Genomic DNA, 27,889 nt, shown 5'->3' with positions numbered 1-27,889 from the left:
TAGATGTAAGATCTTAATATAACTGCAAGGTAAACAAATAAGTCAAATGATTATCTAAAATAGACTGCAAACAATAGATCATCTGAGCAATAAAGAATATGAATAAATGAATCAAAAGATGAGTAAATGAATACCATAGTATGGATATATGAATCTGCAAGTTTATATGATTAAAGAATTGGAATTATTATGAATATAGAAAAGAATAAAAAAAGAAAGACAATAATAAATGGATTATAACACAAGTTTAGCTCTTTAAAGCATATAGTCAAATAAACTGTTCTGCTTTCCTGGCGTGAACCAAACAATAACCCCTCAGATAACATACATATGTGCACAGATGGCATTACAAAGTAATATCCCTTACTTCCCAGCAACAGAGTCAAATACAAAAAGAGTTAATAAAACAATTTCTATAAATCGCCTCAAAAAGCTGAATGCTCTGTGTTTTACAATACTTCATATTTTAAGTAGAGCTGTTCTTCTCTTTTTCTATGTCAAGCACACATTGGCCATAAACATTATTTATAGGCCTGGCACAATATTTTCTCAAATTGCAACACTGTTGGGGATTTTGTCTGGGGACAAATAACAATAAGCCAATTCTAATCCCTCATTCCGGCTCTTGATTTCTTTGGTCACCTCTTTTAGTTTCTTGCGGAAAGTCTTTATGGCTTCTTTCACTGGTTGCTCTGTGAAGCCCATCTCTGGATACGTGCCTAAGAACCGCTGGGGGAAAAGTAAGTTCTTCAGAAAGCAGAACAACATCTTTCTTTCTTTTTATGAGATAAACTGACCCTTCTCTAAGCTCCGCCCCCTTGGTTACTGTCAATCACCCAGACAAGCTTATAAAACTAACAAAGGAATTGGGGATTTTCAAATCATAAACCATATTATGGATAATCAAAACATAAATTAACTGTCACTGTTATACGTGCTCCAGAAAAAAAGATAAATTATCTCTTCTATAACTTTTAGAAAATTTAGTTTTAAACTATCCAAAACACACAGGACATCCATTATCTAACATTAGAGAAGAGCAAAAGCTTGCCTGTGAGGATTGGAAGAAATGTATTGCACTACAGAGCACATGGCGTAAAATGTAATTTGTTGCATGGATTTCTTATTCAACACTGTTTTGAATTAGAAATTTTTGTGAACATAAAAGTGTGAATGTGGCACATAATATATAGTGTACTAGTAGATGTTTCATTCTCAGTTTTTTGCTGCCCTCTTTTTTGCATGCAGACTAAAATTGAACAGCACAGTTATTATTATGATTTATACTGGACAATAACAGATCAGAGCTCCTAATATTTAATATTTTGAATATGTAACACCATTAAAATAATAAATACATTTTCTGTTACACCCCAAACATGATGATGTTTTTAATGTGGGACTTAGCGAAGGGTCAGTTAAATGAATTGCACTACCTGACTGAAAATACATGTACGCTGGCAGTGCCGGAGAAAACACACTGTAGCAAGCAAACAATCTACAACAATAAGAAGAATTGAAAATGCGTTTGAGCCTACATATATATATATATATATTTTTTTTTACTCATCTTTGGCCTTTTTTTTTTTTTTTTTACCCCTCATCCTTCACTCACATTTTGAAACACATCTTTACCTTATAATTATACTTTTTTTTTGTCCAGAAAGCTTTTTATTTCTTTCATTTTGATAATTATTTTTCTACTTGTTTAAACCAAATTTTTTTTTAACCTTTAAATTACCTTAAAATTTGGTCAATAATTAATAAATAAATAGTAATTTAAGCACATTCCTCACATTCTTCAACTTAAATTCAAAATAACACAATTTCATGCATAACCCTTGTAATTCAGCTCAAATTATCTTACATTGGTTTTTTTTTTTTCTGATCTCTTGTGGAAAAATAATATATAACATGATATTTCATGACTCTTGCCACTAGATGGCCTTATAGCTCTATATTGAGCTTTTTTGAATTCACAGGACTCCTCAAATTCATTCAATTGTTTTGTGTATTTGTGGTTTAAGTGCAACAAAAGCCCCAGGGTCTTGGACCCCTCTGATGAACACTACATTTTCTTATATTAAAAAGGGCAAGGCTGATGCTCTGTACCCTCAGCCAGTTACAGGTTAATTCTTTTTCACTTTAATTTAGACTAGACTGCTGCCATTTTTGCTACAATTTCAAGTGGAAAATATATCCAGACGAATCAATATCAAACCTCGTTCTTCTGGAAGCGACTGAGGGCCCAAACGGTTCCTAGAGCCAAGCTGGAACATCCACGATCAGGCAGACTCTCCATGATATACTTCATGTCCACTTTGCCCTTCTGTTTGGGAGGCGGCTTGCGCATGATGGAAGGACTGTTGGGGATCCAGCCATACCACTCAAACTGCAACATAAAAGTTTACTCACACATTTTAGCTTATAGATATTATACAGAATTTTGACAGGCAATTTTATTAATTTGGTTTATTAATGCTCCTGCACATGATATGAAAGTGTGTAATCTCACCTGTCCAAAGTTGACAGCAGCATGTTGTGCTGAAGCTGTGAATATCACAACGGTCAGGTACTTGACTAACTCCTCTCGAGTGTTCAGAAACTCTGGAAACTCTGGGAACAGTGGAAGTACGCATTTAACTTGTGCACACATTTAAGGGTGACTTGAAACACACAAAGATGCATATAGAATATACCAGAATACAAACAATCATGCATGCTTCCACAGACCAACACTGACATTTTGGCCCTGTTTACTCCAGGTATTAAGATGCGTTTTGGTTGATTGGATCACAAGTACATGATGGAGACACGTTCCCATTTGCACCTGCTGTTCAATCTATTGTGTCCACTTTCAACCACTTCTGTCCTGATTTATTTCAAGGGTAGGGTCTATGAGCGAGTAAATGTGTGATCTTTCTTCAGATCTTTCGATCTGATAGATGAAATAAGCTTGCTTAATTTACATATGAAAGCGACCGGAGCCGAATGCTAAGAGTGCATGCAGAGGTGGGTAAAGTACATTTACTCTGTTACATTTACTTGAGTACATTTTTGGAAATGTTTTACTTTTAAGCAGGACTCTGAACCGGTTCAAGGAACAAACACCGGAAACAAACTAAATGTTGACAGGAACAAAACCAGGACCGAAAAAACGAAATCAAAATTTAATCATTCAAAAAACGCTTGTTTGAAATGGCCATTGTCCGGAAATAACTTTATTTTATCATTCTGTTTAATTTGGCACTCAATCAATCACAAATTCAAATAGTAGGCCTATGCAAATGTGACATTGATGCATCCAACTTGAGTAAATGCCCGCGCCTAGCTGTTAAATCATCATCATAGGCAAGTCGCAATGGCAATATGCTGACGTTAGTTTTTCAGAAGTTATGACATCAACTGTCAAGTATTAGGCCTATATTGTAAGTGAAAATTAATGTTAGTTAGACCGTTAAACAGTTTTTCACCATTGCTATTTTCCGGATTTTTTGGGCGGGACTAAAACGGGGCTCGATGATGCACTGGAGACACTGAACTCGTGGACACGCCCCTACTTGATGACGCACTGGAGACACTGAGCTCGTGGACATGCCCCTACTTGATGACGCACTGGAGACACTGAGCTCGTGGACACGCCCCTACTTGATGACGCACTGGAGACACTGAACTCGTGGACACGCCCCTACTTGATGACGCACTGGAGACACTGAGCTCGTGGACATGCCCCTACTTGATGACGCACTGGAGACACTGAGCTCGTGGACACGCCCCTACTTGATGACGCACTGGAGACACTGAGCTCGTGGACATGCCCCTACTTGATGACGCACTGGAGACACTGAGCTCGTAGACACACCCTTACTTGATGACGCACTGGAGACACTGAGCTCGTGGACACGCCCCTACTTGATGACGCACTGGAGACACTGAGCTCGTGGACACGCCCCTACTTGATGACGCACTGGAGACACTGAACTCGTGGACACGCCCCTACTTGATGACGCACTGGAGACACTGATTTCGTGGACACGCCCCTACTTGATGACGCACTGGAGACACTGAGCTCGTGGACACGCCCCTACTTGATGACACACTGGAGACACTGAGCTCGTGGACACGCCCCTACTTGATGACGCACTGGAGACACTGAGCTCGTGGACACGCCCCTACTTGATGACGCACTGGAGACACTGAGCTCGTGGACACGCCTCTACTTGATGACGCACTGGAGACACTGAGCTCGTGGACACGCCCCTACTTGATGACGCACTGGAGACACTGAGCTCGTGGACACGCCCCTACTTGATGACGCACTGGAGACACTGAGCTCGTGGACACGCCCCTACTTGATGACGCACTGGAGACACTGAGCTCGTGGACACGCCCCTACTTGATGACGCACTGGAGACACTGAGCTCCTGGACACGCCCCTACTTGATGACGCACTGGAGACACTGAGCTCCTGGACACGCCCCTACTTGATGACGCACTGGAGACACTGAGCTCCTGGACACGCCCCTACTTGATGACGCACTGGAGACACTGAGCTCGTGGACACGCCCCTACTTGATGACGCACTGGAGACACTGAGCTCGTGGACACGCTGCTACTTGATGACGCACTGGAGACACTGAGCTCGTGGACACGCTCCTACTTGATGACGCACTGGAGACACTGAGCTCCTGGACACGCCCCTACTTGATGACGCACTGGAGACACTGAGCTCGTGAACACGCTCCTACTTGATGACGCACTGGAGACACTGAGCTCGTGGACACGCCCCTACTTGATGACGCACTGGAGACACTGAGCTCGTGGACACGCCCCTACTTGATGACGCACTGGAGACACTGAGCTCGTGGAGACGCCCCTACTTGATGACGCACTGGAGAAACTGAGCTCGTGGACACGCCCCTACTTGATGACGCACTGGAGAAACTGAGCTCGTGGACACGCCCCTACTTGATGACGCACTGGAGACACTGAGCTCGTAGACACACCCTTACTTGATGACGCAGTGGAGACACTGAGCTCGTGGACACGCTCCTACTTTATGACGCACTGGAGACACTGAGCTCGTAGACAAACCCTTACTTGATGACGCACTGGAGACACTGAGCTCCTGGACACGCCCCTACTTGATGACGCACTGGAGACACTGAGCTCGTAGACAAACCCTTACTTGATGACGCACTGGAGACACTGAGCTCCTGGACACGCTCCTACTTGATGACGCACTGGAGACACTGAGCTCCTGGACACGCCCCTACTTGATGACGCACTGGAGACACTGAGCTCGTGGACACGCCCCTACTTGATGACACACTGGAGACACTGAGCTCGTGGACACGCTCCTACTTGATGACGCACTGGAGACACTGAGCTCGTGGACACGCTCCTACTTGATGACGCACTGGAGACACTGAGCTCCTGGACACGCCCCTACTTGATGACGCACTGGAGACACTGAGCTCGTGGACACGCTCCTACTTGATGACGCACTGGAGACACTGAGCTCGTGGACACGCCCCTACTTGATGACGCACTGGAGACACTGAGCTCGTGGACACGCCCCTACTTGATGACGCACTGGAGACACTGAGCTCGTGGACACGCCCCTACTTGATGACGCACTGGAGACACTGAGCTCGTGGACACGCCCCTACTTGATGACGCACTGGAGACACTGAGCTCCTGGACACGCTCCTACTTGATGACGCACTGGAGACACTGAGCTCGTGGACACGCCCCTACTTGATGACGCACTGGAGACAATGAGCTCGTGGACACGCCCCTACTTGATGACGCACTGGAGACACTGAGCTCGTGGACACGCCCCTACTTGATGACGCACTGGAGACACTGAGCTCGTGGACACGCCCCTACTTGATGACGCACTGGAGACCCTGAGCTCGTGGACACGCCCCTACTTGATGACGCACTGGAGACACTGAGCTCGTAGACACACCCTTACTTGATGACGCACTGGAGACACTGAGCTCGTGGACACGCTCCTACTTGATGACGCACTGGAGACACTGAGCTCGTAGACACACCCTTACTTGATGACGCACTGGAGACACTGAGCTCCTGGACACGCTCCTACTTGATGACGCACTGGAGACACTGAGCTCGTGGACACGCCCCTACTTGATGACGCACTGGAGACACTGAGCTTGTAGACACACCCTTACTTGATGACGCACTGGAGACACTGAGCTCGTGGACACGCTCCTACTTGATGACGCACTGGAGACACTGAGCTCGTGGACACGCCCCTACTTGATGACGCACTGGAGACACTGAGCTCGTGGACACGCCCCTACTTGATGACGCAGTGGAGACACTGAACTCGTGGACACGCCCCTACTTGATGACGCACTGGATACACTGAGCTCGTGGACACGCCCCTACTTGATGACGCACTGGAGACACTGAGCTCGTGGACACGCTCCTACTTGATGACGCACTGGAGACACTGAGCTCGTGGACACGCTCCTACTTGATGACGCACTGGAGCCCCTGAGCTCCTGGACACGCCCCTACTTGATGACGCACTAGAGACACTGAGCTCGTGGACACGCCCCTACTTGATGACGCACTGGAGACACTGAGCTTGTAGACACACCCTCACTTGATGACGCACTGGAGACACTGAGCTCGTGGACACGCTCCTACTTGATGACGCACTGGAGACACTGAGCTCGTGGACACGCCCCTACTTGATGACGCACTGGAGACACTGAGCTCGTGGACACGCCCCTACTTGATGACGCAGTGGAGACACTGAACTCGTGGACACGCCCCTACTTGATGACGCACTGGATACACTGAGCTCGTGGAGACGCCCCTACTTGATGACGCACTGGAGACAATGAGCTCGTGGACACGCTCCTATTTGATGACGCACTGGAGACACTGAGCTCGTGGACACGCTCCTACTTGATGACGCACTGGAGCCCCTGAGCTCCTGGACACGCCCCTACTTGATGACGCACTAGAGACACTGAGCTCGTGGACACGCCCCTACTTGATGACGCACTGGAGACACTGAGCTCGTAGACACACCCTTACTTGATGACGCACTGGAGACACTGAGCTCGTGGACACGCTCCTACTTGATGACACACTGGAGACACTGAGCTCGTGGACACGCCCCTACTTGATGACGCACTGGAGACACTGAGCTCGTGGACACGCCCCTACTTGATGACGCACTGGAGACACTGAGCTCGTGGACACGCCCCTACTTGATGACGCACTGGAGACACTGAGCTCGTGGACACGCCCCTACTTGATGACGCACTGGAGCCTTTGAGCTCGTGTACACGCCCCTACTTGATGACGCACTGGAGCCCCTGAGCTCCTGGACACGCCCCTATTTGATGACGCACTGGAGACACTGAGCTCGTGGACACGCCCCTACTTGATGACGCACAGGAGACACTGAGCTCGTGGACACGCCCCTACTTGATGACGCACTGGAGACACTGAGCTCGTAGACACACCCTTACTTGATGACGCACTGGAGACACTGAGCTCCTGGACACGCTCTTACTTGATGACGCACTGGAGACACTGAGCTCGTGGACACGCCCCTACTTGATGACGCACTGGAGACACTGAGCTCGTAGACACACCCTTACTTGATGACGCACTGGACACACTGAGGTCGTGGACACGCTCCTACTTGATGACGCACTGGAGACACTGAGCTCATGGACACGCTCCTACTTGATGACGCACTGGAGACACTGAGCTCGTGGTCATGCTCCTACTTGATGACGCACTGGAGACACTGAGCTCGTGGACACGCTCCTACTTGATGACGCACTGGAGACACTGAGCTCGTGGACACGCCCCTACTTGATGACGCACTGGAGACACTGAGCTCGTGGACACGCCCCTACTTGATGACGCACTGGAGACACTGAGCTCGTGGACACGCCCCTACTTGATGACGCACTGGAGACACTGAGCTCGTGGACACGCCCCTACTTGATGACGCACTGGAGACACTGAACTCGTGGACACGCCCCAACTTGATGACGCACTGGAGACACTGAGCTCGTGGACACGCCCCTACTTGATGACGCACTGGAGACACTGAGCTCGTGGACACGCCCCTACTTGATGACACACTGGAGACACTGAGCTCGTGGACACGCCCCTACTTGATGACGCACTGGAGACACTGAGCTCGTGGGCACGCCCCTACTTGATGACGCACTGGAGACACTGAGCTCGTGGACACGCCTCTACTTGATGACGCACTGGAGACACTGAGCTCGTGGACACGCCCCTACTTGATGACGCACTGGAGACACTGAGCTCGTGGACACGCCCCTACTTGATGACGCACTGGATACACTGAGCTCGTGGAGACGCCCCTACTTGATGACGCACTGGAGACAATGAGCTCGTGGACACGCTCCTATTTGATGACGCACTGGAGACACTGAGCTCGTGGACACGCTCCTACTTGATGACGCACTGGAGCCCCTGAGCTCCTGGACACGCCCCTACTTGATGACGCACTAGAGACACTGAGCTCGTGGACACGCCCCTACTTGATGACGCACTGGAGACACTGAGCTCGTAGACACACCCTTACTTGATGACGCACTGGAGACACTGAGCTCGTGGACACGCTCCTACTTGATGACACACTGGAGACACTGAGCTCGTGGACACGCCCCTACTTGATGACGCACTGGAGACACTGAGCTCGTGGACACGCCCCTACTTGATGACGCACTGGAGACACTGAGCTCGTGGACACGCCCCTACTTGATGACGCACTGGAGACACTGAGCTCGTGGACACGCCCCTACTTGATGACGCACTGGAGCCTTTGAGCTCGTGTACACGCCCCTACTTGATGACGCACTGGAGCCCCTGAGCTCCTGGACACGCCCCTATTTGATGACGCACTGGAGACACTGAGCTCGTGGACACGCCCCTACTTGATGACGCACAGGAGACACTGAGCTCGTGGACACGCCCCTACTTGATGACGCACTGGAGACACTGAGCTCGTAGACACACCCTTACTTGATGACGCACTGGAGACACTGAGCTCCTGGACACGCTCTTACTTGATGACGCACTGGAGACACTGAGCTCGTGGACACGCCCCTACTTGATGACGCACTGGAGACACTGAGCTCGTAGACACACCCTTACTTGATGACGCACTGGACACACTGAGGTCGTGGACACGCTCCTACTTGATGACGCACTGGAGACACTGAGCTCATGGACACGCTCCTACTTGATGACGCACTGGAGACACTGAGCTCGTGGTCATGCTCCTACTTGATGACGCACTGGAGACACTGAGCTCGTGGACACGCTCCTACTTGATGACGCACTGGAGACACTGAGCTCGTGGACACGCCCCTACTTGATGACGCACTGGAGACACTGAGCTCGTGGACACGCCCCTACTTGATGACGCACTGGAGACACTGAGCTCGTGGACACGCCCCTACTTGATGACGCACTGGAGACACTGAGCTCGTGGACACGCCCCTACTTGATGACGCACTGGAGACACTGAACTCGTGGACACGCCCCAACTTGATGACGCACTGGAGACACTGAGCTCGTGGACACGCCCCTACTTGATGACGCACTGGAGACACTGAGCTCGTGGACACGCCCCTACTTGATGACACACTGGAGACACTGAGCTCGTGGACACGCCCCTACTTGATGACGCACTGGAGACACTGAGCTCGTGGGCACGCCCCTACTTGATGACGCACTGGAGACACTGAGCTCGTGGACACGCCTCTACTTGATGACGCACTGGAGACACTGAGCTCGTGGACACGCCCCTACTTGATGACGCACTGGAGACACTGAGCTCGTGGACACGCCCCTACTTGATGACACACTGGAGACACTGAGCTCGTGGACACGCCCCTACTTGATGACGCACTGGAGACACTGAGCTCGTGGACACGCCCCTACTTGATGACGCACTGGAGACACTGAGCTCGTGGACACGCTCCTACTTGATGACGCACTGGAGACACTGAGCTCGTGGACACGCTCCTACTTGATGGCGCACTGGAGACACTGAGCTCCTGGACACGCCCCTACTTGATGACGCACTGGAGACACTGAGCTCGTGAACACGCTCCTACTTGATGACGCACTGGAGATACTGAGCTCGTGGACACGCCCCTATTTGATGACGCACTGGAGACACTGAGCTCGTGGACACGCCCCTACTTGATGACGCACTGGAGACACTGAGCTCGTGGACACGCCCCTACTTGATGACGCACTGGAGACACTGAGCTCGTGGACACACCCTTACTTGATGACGCACTGGAGACACTGAGCTCGTGGACACGCTCCTACTTGATGACGCACTGGAGACACTGAGCTCGTAGACACACCCTTACTTGATGACGCACTGGAGACACTGAGCTCCTGGACACGCTCCTACTTGATGACGCACTGGAGACACTGAGCTCGTGGACACGCCCCTACTTGATGACGCACTGGAGACACTGAGCTCGTGGACACGCCCCTACTTGATGACGCACTGGAGACACTGAGCTCGTGGACACGCCCTTACTTGATGACGCACTGGAGACACTGAGCTCGTGGACACGCTCCTACTTGATGACGCACTGGAGCCCCTGAGCTCCTGGACACGCCCCTACTTGATGACGCACTAGAGACACTGAGCTCTTGGACACGCCCCTACTTGATGACGCACTGGAGACACTGAGCTCGTGGACACGCCCCTACTTGATGACGCACTGGAGACCCTGAGCTCGTGGACACGCCCCTACTTGATGATGCACTGGAGACACTGAGCTCGTAGACACACCCTTACTTGATGACGCACTGGAGACACTGAGCTCCTGGACAAGCTCCTACTTGATGACGCACTGGAGACACTGAGCTCGTGGACACGCCCCTACTTGATGACGCACTGGAGACACTGAGCTCGTAGACACACCCTTACTTGATGACGCACTGGAGACACTGAGCTCGTGGACACGCTCCTTCTTGATGACGCACTGGAGACACTGAGCTCGTGGACACGCCCCTACTTGATGACGCCCTGGAGACACTGAGCTCGTGGACACGCCCCTACTTGATGACGCACTGGAGACACTGAACTCGTGGACACGCCCCTACTTGATGACGCACTGGAGACACTGAGCTCGTGGACACGCTCCTACTTGATGATGCACTGGAGACACTGAGCTCGTGGACACACTCCTACTTGATGACGCACTGGAGCCCCTGAGCTCCTGGACACGCCCCTACTTGATGACGCACTAGAGACACTGAGCTCGTAGACACACCCTTACTTGATGACGCACTGGAGACACTGAGCTCGTGGACACGCCCCTACTTGATGACGCACTGGAGCCTTTGAGCTCGTGGACACGCCCCTACTTGATAACGCACTGGAGCCCCTGAGCTCCTGGACACGCCCCTATTTGATGACGCACTGGAGACACTGAGCTCGTGGACACGCCCCTACTTGATGACGCACTGGAGACACTGAGCTCGTGGACACGCCCCTACTTGATGACGCACTGGAGACACTGAGCTCGTAGACACACCCTTACTTGATGACGCACTGGAGACACTGAGCTCCTGGACACGCTCCTACTTGATGACGCACTGGAGACACTGAGCTCGTGGACACGCCCCTACTTGATGACGCACTGGAGACACTGAGCTCGTAGACACACCCTTACTTGATGACACACTGGAGACACTGAGCTCGTGGACACGCTCCTACTTGATGACGCACTGGAGACACTGAGCTCGTGGACACGCTCCTACTTGATGACGCACTGGAGACACTGAGCTCGTGGACACGCCCCTACTTGATGACGCACTGGAGACACTGAGCTCGTGGACACGCCCCTACTTGATGACGTACTGGAGACACTGAGCTCGTAGACACACCCTTACTTGATGACGCACTGGAGACACTGAGCTCGTGGACACGCCCCTACTTGATGACGCACTGGAGCCTTTGAGCTCGTGGACACGCCCCTACTTGATGACGCACTGGAGACACTGAGGCTCGGCCCCTCCCCTAACAATAGAGCACATTCGCATCAGTTTGGCGATCAATCGCGAGTTACTGTCAGTACTATTAGTTGCTACAGCCTACAGTTTGCTAGCTAGCTATAGCCTGGCTAACGCCAGACCACGTATCATTGAGAATGATACGTGGTCTGGGAACCACGTTCATTTTCTCGTATTTGAGGCGTGGTTTACGAATGCCAAGAGCCGTTTATTGGGTGCTACGAATGTCTATCAAATGCGCCTGTACATAGCTCATAGCCAATCATTTCAATTATACCAGATGACGTATGTAGAGTGACAGAAATTCGACGAGGAAGACGACGATGGGTCAGAGATTTATGTGTACACGAAACTACCATGAAACTACTTAGAACACTATCTAATTAAGGCTGCATCGAAAAGTAACTTCGCGTCTGCTGCCATGTTGGATCCATAGATATAAACAAACTGCTTCGGTGTGTCGTCATCGTCTTGCTGCTCCCTCCCCGTTCTGTGATTGGTTCCCTAGATGAGGCGAAAATCTGGACCATGGTATCCAGACTGCCTTGCAGCGTGAATAAAATCGCGCTGCTCAAAGGCAGGATGGGGAAACCCAGGCTAAGCTAGCTATGCCTTCGACACGGAAATGCGTACTACCTGGATGCGATCATGTATAAAACAGATCGGTGTCTTTATTTAAATTTCCTAAAAACGATCACATCAAGAAGAGGTGGATTAATTTTGTGAAGAGCCAACCTTGATGGAGAGCCGAGGATCACCGCCAACACCCGCCTCTGTATTGATCATTTTACATGGGATAGTTTTATAAACTTTCGTCAGAGACAACTAGGATTCACTGATAATCCGCTGTTACTGGTGAATGGGGCCGAACCGACTATCTCCCGCCTCGGCCTTCATCTCCCCGTCCGGAAAGCAGTATCACCTAATATCACCGCCGGCAGCTTTGCAATGCTTTCCTGCGAGTGGGCATGGCTTCAGCGCAGCCAGCGGACACGCCCCCACAGCGGACATGCCCCCAGCGCTTGAGAGCAGAGAATAATGCTCATTTTTTCAAGATTTTGATAGCTTATTTTATGTACTTGCCGGCTTTTTTTATCATTCAAATTTGGCTGGGTGGCTAATTACACATTTTTCTGTGGTGTGACAAACTCAGAACACATACTTAATTTTGACTTTACAGGGACTTTAACAATTCCACATTGCCCATAAAAAGACTGGCCAGTAGGCGGAGAATAGACGTTTTCTTTTAATGACTGTTCGAATGCATTCGACAACATAAGCGTCTACACTATGAAAGTGTACCTCTGGAAGTGGTCGAAAGAGGACAATTCAAAACATGTAGACCCCGTTTACTCCTGTATTTAGCGTCATCCTCTTGTGATCCAATTGACCAGGTGTAAACAGGTGTAGGGTTAAAAATAATCAAAGATAATTGAAAATGAACAAAGACATTTGCTTTTAATCTATCAAAATGTATGTCAGTATTTCTCATTTTTACCTAAATACAAATATTTGTATTCTCATTAATGCTTTTGAAACATTTCTGAAACTTATTTGATTTCTGCTTATTTGTATTTTTGTCCATGTGACTTGCAACAATGTTTTTTTGGACATTATTTCAAATTAATCTCTGTGTTTGGTTACACTGATATTTTGTTGATACTCTTAAAGGCACACTATGCAACAATTGTACCTTGATATAACAGCTTCAAAGTCATTTCGGTGGTAAACAAACTCATAGTAGGGCGAATCAACCTGGTAATAAAGCTTGGCGGGGTCGCCGCTGGAAAAACCAGCAATGCAAGTTTGAGAGGAGCGCCCCCGACAAATCTCGCGAGAATCACGACTTGCTTTACGGCAACGACGTCACACACATCAACAACCACATATGAAGCACGAAGACACTTGTGCGCATTTCAGACGTGATACTTGACGATGGAAAAAGCAAAGAAAACGCGGTCGGAAGAGACTTGGAAAAGGGAAAGAGAATCTGACCGCGTGAGGAACCGGAAAAGAGTCCCTGATTCGCCCTCGCTATGTGTGTGCGTGTTGTGTGAGTGAGCGCGAGGGCGGGCGCGGCTGATGAGCTGATCAGCGCCAGCTGTTTTGAATGAGGATGTCCGATATATTGTTTGTTACCTCGTCCTGTCTTTGTCAGTTGGTTGTTGAGGCTACCAGGGTTCTACTCGCCGTGTTCTCCTGCATTCCACTCCTGTACCATGCTGTGGTTTCCTGAGATTTTCCCGGAGGAATTTCTACCTGTTCCTGCATCTGTGTCTGCCCACTGCGTCCCTGCGTTGCCGAGCCTGAGTCTTCTTCTGTCTGCTTCCATTTTGACCCATACGGATATCTACTATTGTGCTCAATAAATTACTGTTTACTCGCAACTGAATCCTTTGACTATTTCCTTGTGACAGTCCCACTCGGTCGGGCTTTCACTAGTTGGCGCGAGCTAAAAAGCAGCACTGGATTCAACCGCGATGCTGACCTGGCGATCTTGTTGATGGATTAAGTAGCCTAAATCTCTTATTTCTAAACTTGATTGCGTTCTATGTTGTTGCGCTTGCTTGTAGTATGCCATTTTTTACGATGCTGTTCATTCATCCATTGTTGATAATTAGACCAGTCCAAAAATGTCCACATATGTCTAGATAGCTATTTACGACAGTGTAAGTGTTCCACGGCGACTATAGGGGTCACTGTTTGACTAAAACACAATTTCTGCATAATGTGCCTTTAATGAAAAAAATTTTAGACCAGCAATTTGTTGTTCTGTTATAATTAGTGCTGTCAAACGATTAAAATATTTAATCGCGATTAATCGCATTAATGTCATAGTTAACTCACGATTAATCGCACATTATCTATTCTAAATGTCCCTTGATTTCTTTTTGTCCCATTCTTTTTTCTCATTTTAATGCTCTTATCAACATGGAAAAGTGGATCGGCTTGCTTTGTGCAAATGTTTTTTTATTGAAAACAACATTGGCATATACTGTGTTCAATTTCACACTAACATTCTCACTTGGAGCAAATAATCTCTCACACAATGTAACACTGTCCATCAATAAAAGGGTGAAAGAAATACTGACGAGGTCTTGATATTGACGAGGGGGCGGAGAATTCGCATCAGCTGTGTGTGTGTGTGTGTGCTTGGCCATCATCAAGTGGTATTTCAGACTGGACGTGCTATGATGATGATAGCTCAGTTCACAACGACAAAACACACAGATCACTTTGGTCTCGTCAATGGAACCATTTGGCAACTTTTTAAAAGTAAACTTTCCATTCAGAATCTTATTGGCATCCATTTCGGCGTCTTGCGCTCGTCATCCACTCAAAACGTAACGTTAACCTACTATTTGGCCGGCTCGCAAGCCCAAACAAGTGTGTGCGGCGTGCCTGTTGTTTTGTTTCCGGTCTAGCTAGATCAGCTTGCGCTTTGGTCGACGCGGCAACAAAACGTCCTCACGCGGCGCAACGATCTCCGGTTCTGGCGGTACCACTTTTAGCATAGATTAGCATTCATCATTGAAGTAGACAAGACCATTAGCATTTCTCAAATGTTTCGATATTTTTCCTATTTAAAACTTGACTCTTCTGTAGTTACATCGTGCACTAAGACCGACGGAAAATGTAAAGTTGCGATTTTCTAGGCTGATATGGCTAGGAACTATACTCTCATTCTTGCGTAATAATCAAGAAACTTTACTGCCGTACCATGAGTGCAGCAGGCGTAATGATATGACGCAGCGCCTGAAAATAGTCCCCAGCTCGGTAACTTCGAACCGTGACCGGGACTAAGTGCCTGCGCCTGCTGCACTCATAGTACGGCAGTAAAGTTTCTTGATTACTACGCAGGAATGAGAGTATAGTTCCTAGCCATATCAGCCTAGAAAATCGCAACTTTACATTTTCCGTCGGTCTTAGTGCACGATGTAACTACAGAAGAGTCAAGTTTTAAATAGGAAAAATAACCAAACAATTTGGTCATTTTTTTTTGAGAAATGCTAATGGTCTTGTCCACTTCAATGATGTATGCTAAGCTATGCTAAAATTGGTACCGCCAGAACCGGAGATCGGCTGAATGGATTCAAAAACAGTAATACTCAACAGTTTAACTCTGGGGGAGTTGTAAAATAAGCCTATTTCCAAAAAAAGTGGAGTATCCCTTTAATCACGCAATAAAAAAAATTACGCCGTTAAAATGGGTTTGCGTTAACGCCGTTATTAACGCGTTTAACTGACAGCCCTAGTTATAATGCAATTCATTTCAATGTTTTTTTAGAAAAAAATTAAGAGCTTGTAAGATCTTATAGAATAAAAGAATAAAAGATTCTTGCTGTGACCATCTTTTTAAGTACATCAATTTAAGGGCTTATCAAACCTCTGACCAATGACAAATGCCATATCTATGCTTTTGCTGTTTGTTGCGCTATATGCTCTTTTAAATGACAGAATCCCTTCTACCCAAGTTCACATATGTCCTGCCTCAGAAAAAAACAAAACAATCATTTGTTACCAGATTCAGTACCTGTTCTTTTGACGATGTGACTTTTTCGAGGGAATGGGAACGAAAAGTCTGGACGAAAAGTCTGACCATGACATCTACACACACCTGGAAATGGACAGTGCCGCCTTTTGACTCCATGTGTGTGGCCAACGGTGCCGAGGGGGGAAACTGTAGGGTTGAAAATAATCAAAGATATTTGAAAATGAACAAAGACATTTGCTTTTACTGAAATGAACAAAGACATTTGCTTTTACTGAAATGAACAAAGACATTTGCTGTTACTGTTTCGACCCCCCTCCTTCTTAAACCAAGGACCATTTGTAATTCCTAAAGACATATGGCGCTTTTCCACTGCGTACGGTACGGCTCGCCTCGGTACGGCTCACTTGTGGCGCTTTTCCACTGCATGGAACGGTACGGCTCACTTCGGCTCGCTTTAAATGGTACCCCCTCTGTCGAGGTTCCAAGCGTGCCGTACCGATACTAAAATGTGATGCAAAAACACTGCAGATCACTGATTGGTCAGACAGAATCATCACTATCAGCGTCATTGTATTTGCGAGACATCAAACCCGCTAGATTTAAATAGCCAGTAACAGCCACCGCTGTAGCACCTGTTTTAAAACTACTTGCTTGACTTGCTTGAAGAAAAAAGAAAGAAAGAAAAATTCCAAAAAAGAAATGACTGAATCGTGGTCAGAGGATGAAGTGCAGACGTTCCTCTCGTTGGTTGCTGAGGAGCGGATAAACTATAACGGTCAGACTATAATCCCACCCACTTTGAAGCGGTACTAACTGCAGTGGAAAAGCAAACCGAGCTAAAGCGAACCGAGCCGTGCCGTGCCGTGCCGAACCGTACTGAGCCGTACCAGTAGTGGAAAAGCGCCAATAGAGGTGCTGATATTGCTCAAGGCCTGTAGACCAAGATATGTGGACATTGGGTGTTTTCTAATTGTCACAGTTGCTCTGTCTCTCTATTTTTGATTTTCATCCCTTTCTTGGGTCTCTCTCTCCCTTTTCTTTGTCTCTTAATCTCTACACTTTCTCTCTCTCTCTCTCACTCTCTCCCTCCTTTCTATCTCTCAGGTAACATTTTACATACACTCACCTAAAGGATTATTAGGAACACCTGTTCAATTTCTCATTCATGCAATTATCTAATCAACCAATCACATGGCAGTTGCTTCAATGCATTTAGGGGTGTGGTCCTGGTCAAGACAATCTCCTGAACTCCAAACTGAATGTCAGAATGGGAAAGAAAGGTGATTTAAGCAATTTTAAGCGTGGCATGGTTGTTGGTGCCAGACGGGCCGGTCTGAGTATTTCACAATCTGCTCAGTTACTGGGATTTTCACGCACAACCATTTCTAGGGTTTACAAAGAATGGTGTGAAAAGGGAAAAGCATCCAGTATGCGGCAGTCCTGTGGGCGAAAATGCCTTGTTGATGCTAGATGTCAGAGGAGAATGGGCCGATTGATTCAAGCTGATAGAAGAGCAACTTTGACTGAAATAACCACTCGTTACAACCGAGGTATGCAGCAAAGCATTTGTGAAGCCACAACACGCACAACCTTGAGGCGGATGGGCTACAACAGCAGAAGACCCCACCGGGTACCACTCATCTCCACTACAAATAGGAAAAAGAGGCTACAATTTGCAAGAGCTCACCAAAATTGGACAGTTGAAGACTGGAAAAATGTTGCCTGGTCTGATGAGTCTCTATTTCTGTTGAGACATTCAGATGGTAGAGTCAGAATTTGGCGTAAACAGAATGAGAACATGGATCCATCATGCCTTGTTACCACTGTGCAGGCTGGTGGTGGTGGTGTAATGGTGTAGGGGATGTTTTCTTGGCACACTTTAGGCCCCTTAGTGCCAATTGGGCATCGTTTAAATGCCACGGCCTACCTGAGCATTGTTTCTGACCATGTCCATCCCTTTATGGCCACCATGTACCCATCCTCTGATGGCTACTTTCAGCAGGATAATGCACCATGTCACAAAGCTCGAATCATTTCAAATTGGTTTCTTGAACATGACAATGAGTTCACTGTACTAAAATGGCCCCCACAGTCACCAGATCTCAACCCAATAGAGCATGTCTGTTTGGGCAAGATGGCGCCGATGTGTATGGCACGCCGTCCGCCTCTATCGTCTGTGTATTTTAATGTGTATTTTAACTTATTCATATCTATATGGTTGCTACTCATGTGGGGACAAATTGCATCAACCCTGTTAGTATATGACCGGCAAATACTTTTAAATCTGCGTATATCCACTGAAGCACTACAGGATCAAACACCCCCTCCTTTTCTGTCGGAGATTCCGACGTGGCTACATCGTTTACCACCATACTATGCCTCAGTGAACAGACGTCGGAAGAGACGGGGTAAGCGGGGCGGCGTGGCTGTCAAGCTCAGGATTCTACTGCAGGCAAGCAGGAAGATGAGCATTAGGAACGATCGACTCAGCAAGGAAGGTGATCATAACTGTTCCTACGCTTGGTGCTCAAGCTCTGACATCTATGCTTGGAATATACCTACTCTACTCACCATGGGAGATCTATGGCCCCGATACCGCTCGCTTCATCCTCGTCGTCGTGGCATTTCGACTCATCTGCTTCGACCACTGCGTAGAGCGCCGCGACAGATGGAAGATCCTGTGCAGCTAAGGATGGCCCTGATTAACGCGAGGTCGGTGGTAAATAAGACTTATATTATCAGAGAGTTTTTTACTGAGCGATCGTTAGATTTTTTATTTATCACTGAAACTTGGCTCTCAAATGAAGACTTAACTCCATTCTCGGAACAGCTACCGCCTAAATGTAAATACCGAAACTCACCCCGCTCTGGAAAGAGGAGGGGGGGGGCTTGGCTACAATTTTTAAAGACTGTTTTAAATGCCGGACTATAAAAAGAACTCCCTATAACAGTTTTGAACTTCAGCTGCTTATGTTGGACTCAAACTCTCCTATTCTTGTTGCTGTGGTTTATAGGCCTCCAAAGCCACACAAAGACTTTCTGAGTGAGTTTGCTGAATTTTTAGGAGGTATTATGCCACATTTTGAGAGATTTTTAATTATGGGGGATTTTATTATTCATATATGTTGCCAAAAAAAAACATTTGTCAAAGACTTCATAAATCTAACAGAAGGTTTTGACTTGGTGCAGCTGGTAACAAGACCGACACATATAAAGGGACACACCCTGGATCTTATTCTGTCCCATGGGATACTGCTGAATGCAATTGAGATCTGCGATCGTAGTTTCTCTGATCACAGCCCCATCACATTCAGCATGCCTGTAGCACTCAACACTATAAATCACTGTAAAACTGTTATGAGGGCACGTAGAATCACCGATGCTACCGCTAGTTCGTTTGCTGAAGCTTTTGAGGAGCTTTTTAATTATTCTGAATTCACCTCACCAGAACTAAGCCCAGATGAATTATTTGATAAATTTGATTCTACCTGTAGCACAATTTTAGACGACATAGCACCTCTGAGGATAAAACACCAAAAATCCATCCCTGAGCCCTGGGTTAATAATACTACTCGAACCCTGAGACAGATATGCAGAAGGGCGGAGAGGAAATGGAAAAAAGATAAATTACAGATCTCGTATGAGATGCTAAAAGACTCTCTTTTTAAATATCAAAAAGAGTTGAAAGTGGCCAAAGCAAACTATTTTTCTATTCTCATAGATAAGAACCACAACAATTCTAGAGTTCTTTTTAATATTATTAACACTGTTACAAATCCAGCTGTGTCTATCTATCCAAATGAGTCAGTGGCCATGTGTGAGCGGTTCTGCAAGTTCTTCATAGATAAGATAGCTGGTATTAGAAATAACTTGCAGCTGACCACTGGTAATCCCGCAGGTCAGTTAAAGTATACCGGAATACTCAGTAAGTTTACACCAATCACAATGACTGTTTTAAATGACACGGTGAAGCAGTTAAAACCTACAGGGTCACCGCTAGACACTATCCCTGCACGATTAGTGAAAAAAGTGTTCAATGTAGTAAGTACGACACTTCTACACTTCGTGAATAAATGCCTTGAGCTGGGAGTGGTCCCAGAGCGTTTAAAACATGCTTCTGTGCAACCCATACTAAAGAGGCCAAATCTAGACTCATCAAATCTATCGAATTTTAGACCTATCTCACATCTCCCATTTTTAAGTAAAATTTTAGATAAAATAGTTCTATGTCAGCTTGAAACGTTTTTGAATGAAAACAAAATGTATGATATATTTCAATCTGGCTTCAAAAAAATTCATTCGACAGAAACGGCCCTTGTTAAGGTGCTTAATGACATTTTTTTGGCCACTGACTTGTTGGAGTTTTTCAGTTAATATTAATAACTTCCGATCTGCACCAGTAAAGTTAACATGTGGAATTCCTCAAGGCTCCACACTAGCTCCAATATTGTTCTCTTTGTACATGCTTCCGCTGAGTACTATCTTTAGAAAATATGATTTGAAATTTCACTGCTATGCAGATGACACTCAAATGTATTTTCCTCTTAACCGCGGAATGACTTTAGAAAAGGTGGCCAATTGCCTTGGGGATGTGAAAGCATGGATGTCGCAAAATTTTTTAAGTTTGAATGAGGGCAAGACTGAGGTTATAGTGTTTACACCTTCCAGTGTATATGATACAACAAACATAAATCTGGGTATCCTGACTCCATATGTTAAGCCTTTTGTTAAAAACCTGGGAGTGGTACTGGACAGTGGCTTAAAGCTGGATAGACAGGTCAATCAAGTGGTGAAATCAAGCTTTTACCAGCTTCGAACCCTGGCAAAAATTAAGTCTATTCTCTCAGTCTTGATCCTAGAAAAAGTTATACATGCTTTCATCTCTACCAGGCTGGACTATTGTAACTCAATTTTTATGGGGATCAGGGAGTCATCCATCAACCGCCTCCAAATAGTCCAGAATGCCGCTGCAAGAGTCCTGACAGGAACTCGGAAACGAGAACACATAACTCCTGTCCTCAAGTCTTTGCACTGGTTACCAGTGCGCCATAGAATTACTTTTAAAGTTTTATTATTAGTATATAAGTCGTTAAACGGGATGGCTCCATCGTACCTCACGGACTTATTGACTGTCCATCAACCACCTAGAGCTCTTAGGTCTGCGAACCTAGGCCTTCTGGTGGCTCCGAGAACTAAACTTAAGACTAGAGGAGACAGGGCTTTCTCTAGTGCTGCTCCTAGACTCTGGAACAGCCTCTCTCCAGAAATCAGAGCTGCACCAACCCTGCTTATCTTTAAAGTGAGATTAAAGACATTTTTATTTGACCTGTCGTATGCAAACTAAAGGTTGAAGCAATTGCCCTGTGGTTGTTTTTATTTTAATTTACTATTTTCTGTGTACCAGTAAACGGAAGTCAACGGAAGTTGTGTTTATGTGTGCTTTATAAATAAATTGAAATTGAAATTGAAATTGAAATTGAAAAAATCTTTGGGATGTGGTGGAACGGGAGCTTCGTGCCCTGGATGTGCATCCCACAAATCTCCATCAACTGCAAGATGCTATCCTATCAATATGGCCAACATTTCTAAAGAATGCTTTCAGCACCTTGTTGAATCAATGCCACGTAGAATTAAGGCAGTTCTGAAGGTGAAAGGGGGTCAAACACAGTATTAGTGTGGTGTTCCTAATAATCCTTTAGGTGAGTGTATATGCTGGGTCCAATTATTGGTAGAAGTTTTTAGTATCTCATACATCTATTTTGTAACTATTTTAAGTGTAACCATAATCATATTTTGTCTTTCAATTATAAATAATGTGCCAACTAGTTTAATAATTCTTAAACTTAATAATTCTTAATTCTTAAAAAACGTAATAATTCATAGTTATTGTAACTGCGCTTATTTCCGTTGTTGGTATAAGTAGCAGTGGGTGGTAATAGACAAGAAATGTAAATTTTTCTACCATTGTGCTTTTCAACGTTTCTTTAGTCCAGGAGTGCCCAACCCTGCTCCTGCCGATCGACTGTCCTGCACAGTTTATCTCCAACCCTAATTAAACACACCTGCCTTTAATTTTCAAGTGAGCCTGAAGACCTTTATTGGTTGCTTCAGATGTGTTTGATTAGGGTTGGAGATGGTCGACAGGACAGTCGATCGGCAGGAGCAGGGTTGGGCACACCTGCTCTAGTCATTCGGGAGCAGTGTTGGTCAAGTTACTTGGAAATAGTAATTAGTTACTGATTACTTCTCCAAGAAAGTAATCCAGTTACTTTACTGATTACTTATTTTCAAAAGTAATTAGTTACTTTACTAGTTACTTTACTAAGTTACTTTTCAAAAACATGATGCACGACCTGAATACGCTATAAAGCAATAGACCTTTCAGCCTAATTCTATTCTTTCTGCATATTCCATAATCTAAAATTAAATCAAATGAAACACTCTCTTTTTTAAAACTTGTTTTATTAGTTTCAATGTTTTAACTTTATGCACTTGCATCAAGCAAAAATTAAATTAAATTAAATGCAACAGTCTCAGACTTTTGATGAACATTTAAACCTATTTTCTGCACATTCCACCATATTTGAATAAAATAAAGAAAGTCCTTCTTCTGTTAACTTATATTTCTGCATATTCCAGCATATAAAATAAATATATTTTTTATAAAATCCTTGTAAAATTTTGTAAAATCCTTCATTCGAATAGATGTAAATAAAATAATCTCTCCTGACTGTATTCCAAATTATTAACACTTACTGTTGCATGCTTAGTTAGTATGATAATCTGATGTTTAGTTAAAGTAATATGTTTGTTACATTTATAAGATAGAACGAACGCTTGTTTCTTTAAGGGTTGGTGAACGGAAGTGACGTAAAGGTTTGAATGTTTTTTGACACACTGTTCGGTGATGTGAACAAGAACAATAAAGAAGTCAAGTAAGCTCAAGTACGAGTCGTATTTACAGACATAACACTTATGTCTTTTAACAGTAAAGTGCAGAGAGGAGTAAAAATTAGTTTACCAAAACAGCCATGTCATGTCAGTTGGGGGTTCAGGGTTTTTTTCAGTAAGTTTCACATTCCTGTGCCGGCTTGCTAGGTGCTTGCTCAGATTTGAGGTGGAATTTTGTCATTCTCCAATGGGGGTCCTTTTTCTAGATCAGCATGGTCTCTGCACACGCAAGGTCTCTCACTCGCTCTCCCTCTCTGCGGGTGCGCGTGCGCTACACAGTCTCTGTCTCGCATGCACGCTCGCTCTAGATTCCGGGATATTTAAATAATTTGCGGTATAACTAGTCGATCACGAGTGGCTCAACAGGTAGATCTATAGATAAACTCATCTTTCAGGCATTTGACCGACCGGGTTGACACTTCAGCGTGAGAAATCGGGGGTGTGGCGTGTGAGACCAATCAAATGCGTGTCTCTCTCCCGCGCTCCATGTTGTCTCTTGTTCAACACTACACATTTCGGTGTTTACCACTGACGTCGCGGCGCTCATACGTCATTGTCACTCACGCACGACTCATGGGACGAGACAGTCTCACGAAACAAAATGACGGTTAACTAACGCAGTAACGCAGCCTGCTTACGGGGAAGTAACAGTAATCTAATTACTGTTTTTGCAATTGTAATCCCTTACTTTACTCGTTACTTGAAAAAAGTAATTGGATTACAGTAACACGTTACTTCTAAAGCGTTACTGCCCATCAGTGTTCGGGAGTCCTGCTGCCTGAACCCCTGTTAGAAATCCACCCTTACAGAGAGCCTTTGATAAATGAAACCTGTACTCACTGTCAGAATTGTTCATGCCAAAGGAAACATCCTTAACAAATCCTTGAATCTCCCCATCACTTTGAACGGTCTCATCGCTCTCATAGTAGATCTCGACCACAGCAGAAACAAAACTAGGAAGATGACAAATTTATTAAAATAACTTTTTATTGGAGTGTATGTGGACTAATTTGTACTTTTGCACTAGTAGTACAGGATCTGAACTGTTGCAACACCTACTTGTGTATTGCCTCCCAGATCTTCATGCCATCATCTCTATAATAGTACTTGGGCGCATCTTTCATTCCTCGAGCTTCTATGGTCTCAGGGAAGCACAGGGACTCGTAGGATAAAGTCTCCATGGCTCTTCTAATCACTTTAGCTATCCCATCTCCAGTGAGGCTACTAATCTGTGGATACCAAGAATTCAGTTAATACTGCCTCAATATGTTCAGCACTACTCTTTGCCTTTTTTAAATTTAGGAACTACTAAGGTCTGAGAAAGACTAAATCAAATATGAATAGAATCGCTTTGAATCCAAGCAATATGCTGTTTATGTGGGCATATATTAAATTAGGTGTAATACCTTGCTGATGACCCCGTTTTCACTGATGAGTTTTTCACGGGCCACTGCATTGATTGCAATTGTGAAACGAACATGAGGTTTCAGTAACTGTAAGAAGCATTTAAACATGTGCATTAAATCATAAAAACTGATTTAAAAGCATAACCTGAAACAGCTAAAGTGGTTTCCATGTCATTCCCTGGAGGTTTTTGGTTAACATTAAACCATGGATGAAAAGAAGTTAAGGACATCAGAACCAGCAACCCTTCATCAATAAATTGACATGTGAAACTACAATCTTCAGTTTAGCCCTGAATCTAAATATCATGACTGTGTATTGAGAGACATGTACCTTGTATACAGGGTGGACTGCAGGGAGCTGTCTGTGCATGGCAATTTCAAAAACCTCTGATATCATATGTGTCTTGAGAAGGTGCGTGACCAACTGGTGTACAATGAAGTCGGCAGATTTCACCCACATCTTGGCAAGCATCCAATCATATTCATTATCACTTGGGAGAAAGATTGGGCTCTTTTCCCCTGGGGTTTGACTGAGCTGATTCAGATATAATAAAGCCAAGCGGGACATTTTTACTTCATGAGTAGATTCACGGAAAAAGCACTTTTTGTACAATTTTTAATTTCTTTTAATTTGATACTGATTATATATGTGACAGATACCTGAATGGCAATTGGCACAATTTGGTCCAATCTGTTCTTGTACAGCAGGCAGAGGGGCGCATTCAGACAGACCTGATCGCTGGATGTTAGGACTCCCTCCAGTATGTCATAATCCACTATGTAGATTTTTCCTGCCTGTAAACATGTACACAGGTGCAAAGTTTAGAAGTAATAGTTCATGGGTTGAAATATCATTGATTTGAGTCATTTATGTAAGCTAAATTATGTGAAGGATGTCAGAATACACACAAGTAAGTCTTGAATTTGATAACTGACCGACTGTTTAAGTGATTTATGTCTTAATGTTTCTGACCTCTAATTCCTCTTGTAGTGTGACTCCTTTCTTCAGAAAGCCCTTCACCATCTCATGTTTGACTGGAAACTTGTCTGGAATTTCCTTGCACTTCCTGATCATGACAGGATTGCAGCCATTCAAAAACTGATAGCCGAACATGTAATCCTTATTCCAGTCTTGCATCACGTTCTCTGTCCAGATTTCAAGGGGGAAAATTGAGTCAACTGTCTTTACAGGGACCGTATGGAAAAAGTGCCTCTGCTTTGTTGGTTTCTCACAACAATTGATTTTGGATATATAGTATTTGTTTAAATGAAGAAACAAACCTAGTAGAGTGTTCTTGATATTAAAATCTTCCAATATATTTTCAAAATCAGCCATGTCTTTCCAGGAATGAATGAAACCTTTAAATTTGTCAAGAAATGATTCCCCAATCCTGAAAAAAAGAGTGCATACTGTAATTATAGACACGAACACTATGTGCACGAATTTCATTCTGGAGAACTCAAACTGGAAAATCTCAGTATCAAATCAATAAGGACTGTGGCCATGACAAACTTACGCTTTCAGGAAATTGAAATCAAACTCAAAAGTTTTTGCTGCATCGAACTGAACTTCTGGAAGAAGATGATCCATGCTCTTAGGGAAGCCTTCGCGCCACACCTTCCAGCTTCAACAAGAAAAATGACAACATTTACTTGTACGGTTACACTGTCATGTACACTAATGTTAAGTCTCACTTTCATGGACTTTTAGTTTGTTTATCGTCAGTCTCCTGGTGCTTTGTCTTAGTTTCCAAAAGTCTATCACATCATCAGTTAGGCTTTTAGTTTGTTATCTTGCTTATATATGCTCTGTGTTTTCAGTTCCCTTATGTCATTGTTTATGTTACATTGTTTTTGTTTTTGTTTTTTGCATTACCTGATTCTAAATTAGTTAAAAAACCTTGTTTTATTTAATTACATTTAAAGGTGAAGTGTTTTTATTTTTTTCTTGCAGCCCAATTTAATACAGACAATTACAAGTTATACTTTTGTCAGTTGCCTTGTGTTTTTCTTTTACAAAAATGCAATATATTGCAATCAATCATTAAAATATTGTATATTTTACCAGTTGGCTATTTTTGGGAATCCTCTAAAAAGTGTCAGCATTGCCAGAAAACCATTTTCTTGCTTTTCCAGAGTGATTAGTGACATGGCATTTACAGCTCAGTTAAAAAGGGGGAACATTTTCCAGAACCGAGAAAATATCCAAGTCAGCGTCCAGCTCAAGTATATAGAAGCATATGGGTAGCAATATTCAATTTGAAATGTAATATGCAAAATGACAATGCATTTCTGTATTTATATTTACATTTTCCATTAGCTACATTTGTGCAACGTTGGTGCAAAAAATATTACATTTGCCATTTCATACACTAGTTTTAATATATAAATTGAATACTAATTTTAACGCTTTATAAGTTTCAAAATTAAAATAAGAATGTATTATGATGATGGCGGCAATCTGGGCCAGATCTACACAGCAATGAGCATAGGAGCAGTGAACACACAGGGTAAGAAGTGGTTTGTCAACCTCCCACTGCAGAATGGGCCCCAGAGATGCCAGCTCGACTCTGGAGCAACCTGCAACGTGATGAGCATTAAGGACAAAATGAGACTATCACCCACGACGGCTCTTCAGCCTAGTCTCACCAGACTGAAACTTTACAACAGTGCTTGGATGAACTCAATGGGCCTGTTTAGTACTCAGTGCGTCATTAGAGGCAAGAGACACAAACTTGACTTTGAAATCGTGAAATCCGGCCAGATGCCACTGCTTTCGGGTTCCACAGGCGAGGATCTCGGTCTGATACGCTTCACTATTCCAGAGGAGCTGAATAGTGTAGAGCACATCAAGTTGAGCATGCTGTCTAAAGAGGGCTTAATCAGCACGTACCATGATGTCTTCAACGGCCCCATTGACTCCCTGCCTGGCGACCTTCACTTTGAGCTGGAC

The 27,889-nt window shown here is 45.0% G+C and overlaps 1 protein-coding gene across 1 annotated transcript in view; it reads right to left on the bottom strand.

Moving 5' to 3' along the window:
* The window catches only part of LOC130070439 (polyunsaturated fatty acid 5-lipoxygenase-like), a 116,578-nt gene extending 90,504 nt beyond the window's left edge, over positions 1-26,074 (bottom strand). The window contains exons 1-8 of the mRNA XM_056234828.1: positions 25,910-26,074; positions 25,597-25,731; positions 25,268-25,471; positions 24,937-25,023; positions 24,590-24,759; positions 24,367-24,483; positions 21,328-21,337; positions 2,516-2,614 (exon numbers count right to left, since the gene is read on the bottom strand). Of these exons, the coding sequence (XP_056090803.1) occupies positions 2,516-2,614; positions 21,328-21,337; positions 24,367-24,483; positions 24,590-24,759; positions 24,937-25,023; positions 25,268-25,471; positions 25,597-25,731; positions 25,910-26,074 (987 nt within the window). The remainder of the gene's footprint in view (positions 1-2,515; positions 2,615-21,327; positions 21,338-24,366; positions 24,484-24,589; positions 24,760-24,936; positions 25,024-25,267; positions 25,472-25,596; positions 25,732-25,909) is intronic.
* Positions 26,075-27,889: the final 1,815 nt, after the last annotated feature.

The sequence above is a fragment of the Rhinichthys klamathensis genome, unplaced genomic scaffold (genome assembly GCF_029890125.1).
Source record: "Rhinichthys klamathensis goyatoka isolate OS25496 unplaced genomic scaffold, OSU_Roscu_1.1 h1tg000406l_1, whole genome shotgun sequence".
Lineage (NCBI taxonomy): Eukaryota > Metazoa > Chordata > Actinopteri > Cypriniformes > Leuciscidae > Rhinichthys > Rhinichthys klamathensis.
Note: the sequence above shows the minus strand (reverse complement) of the source record. Positions and strands in the feature narration are given on the sequence as shown.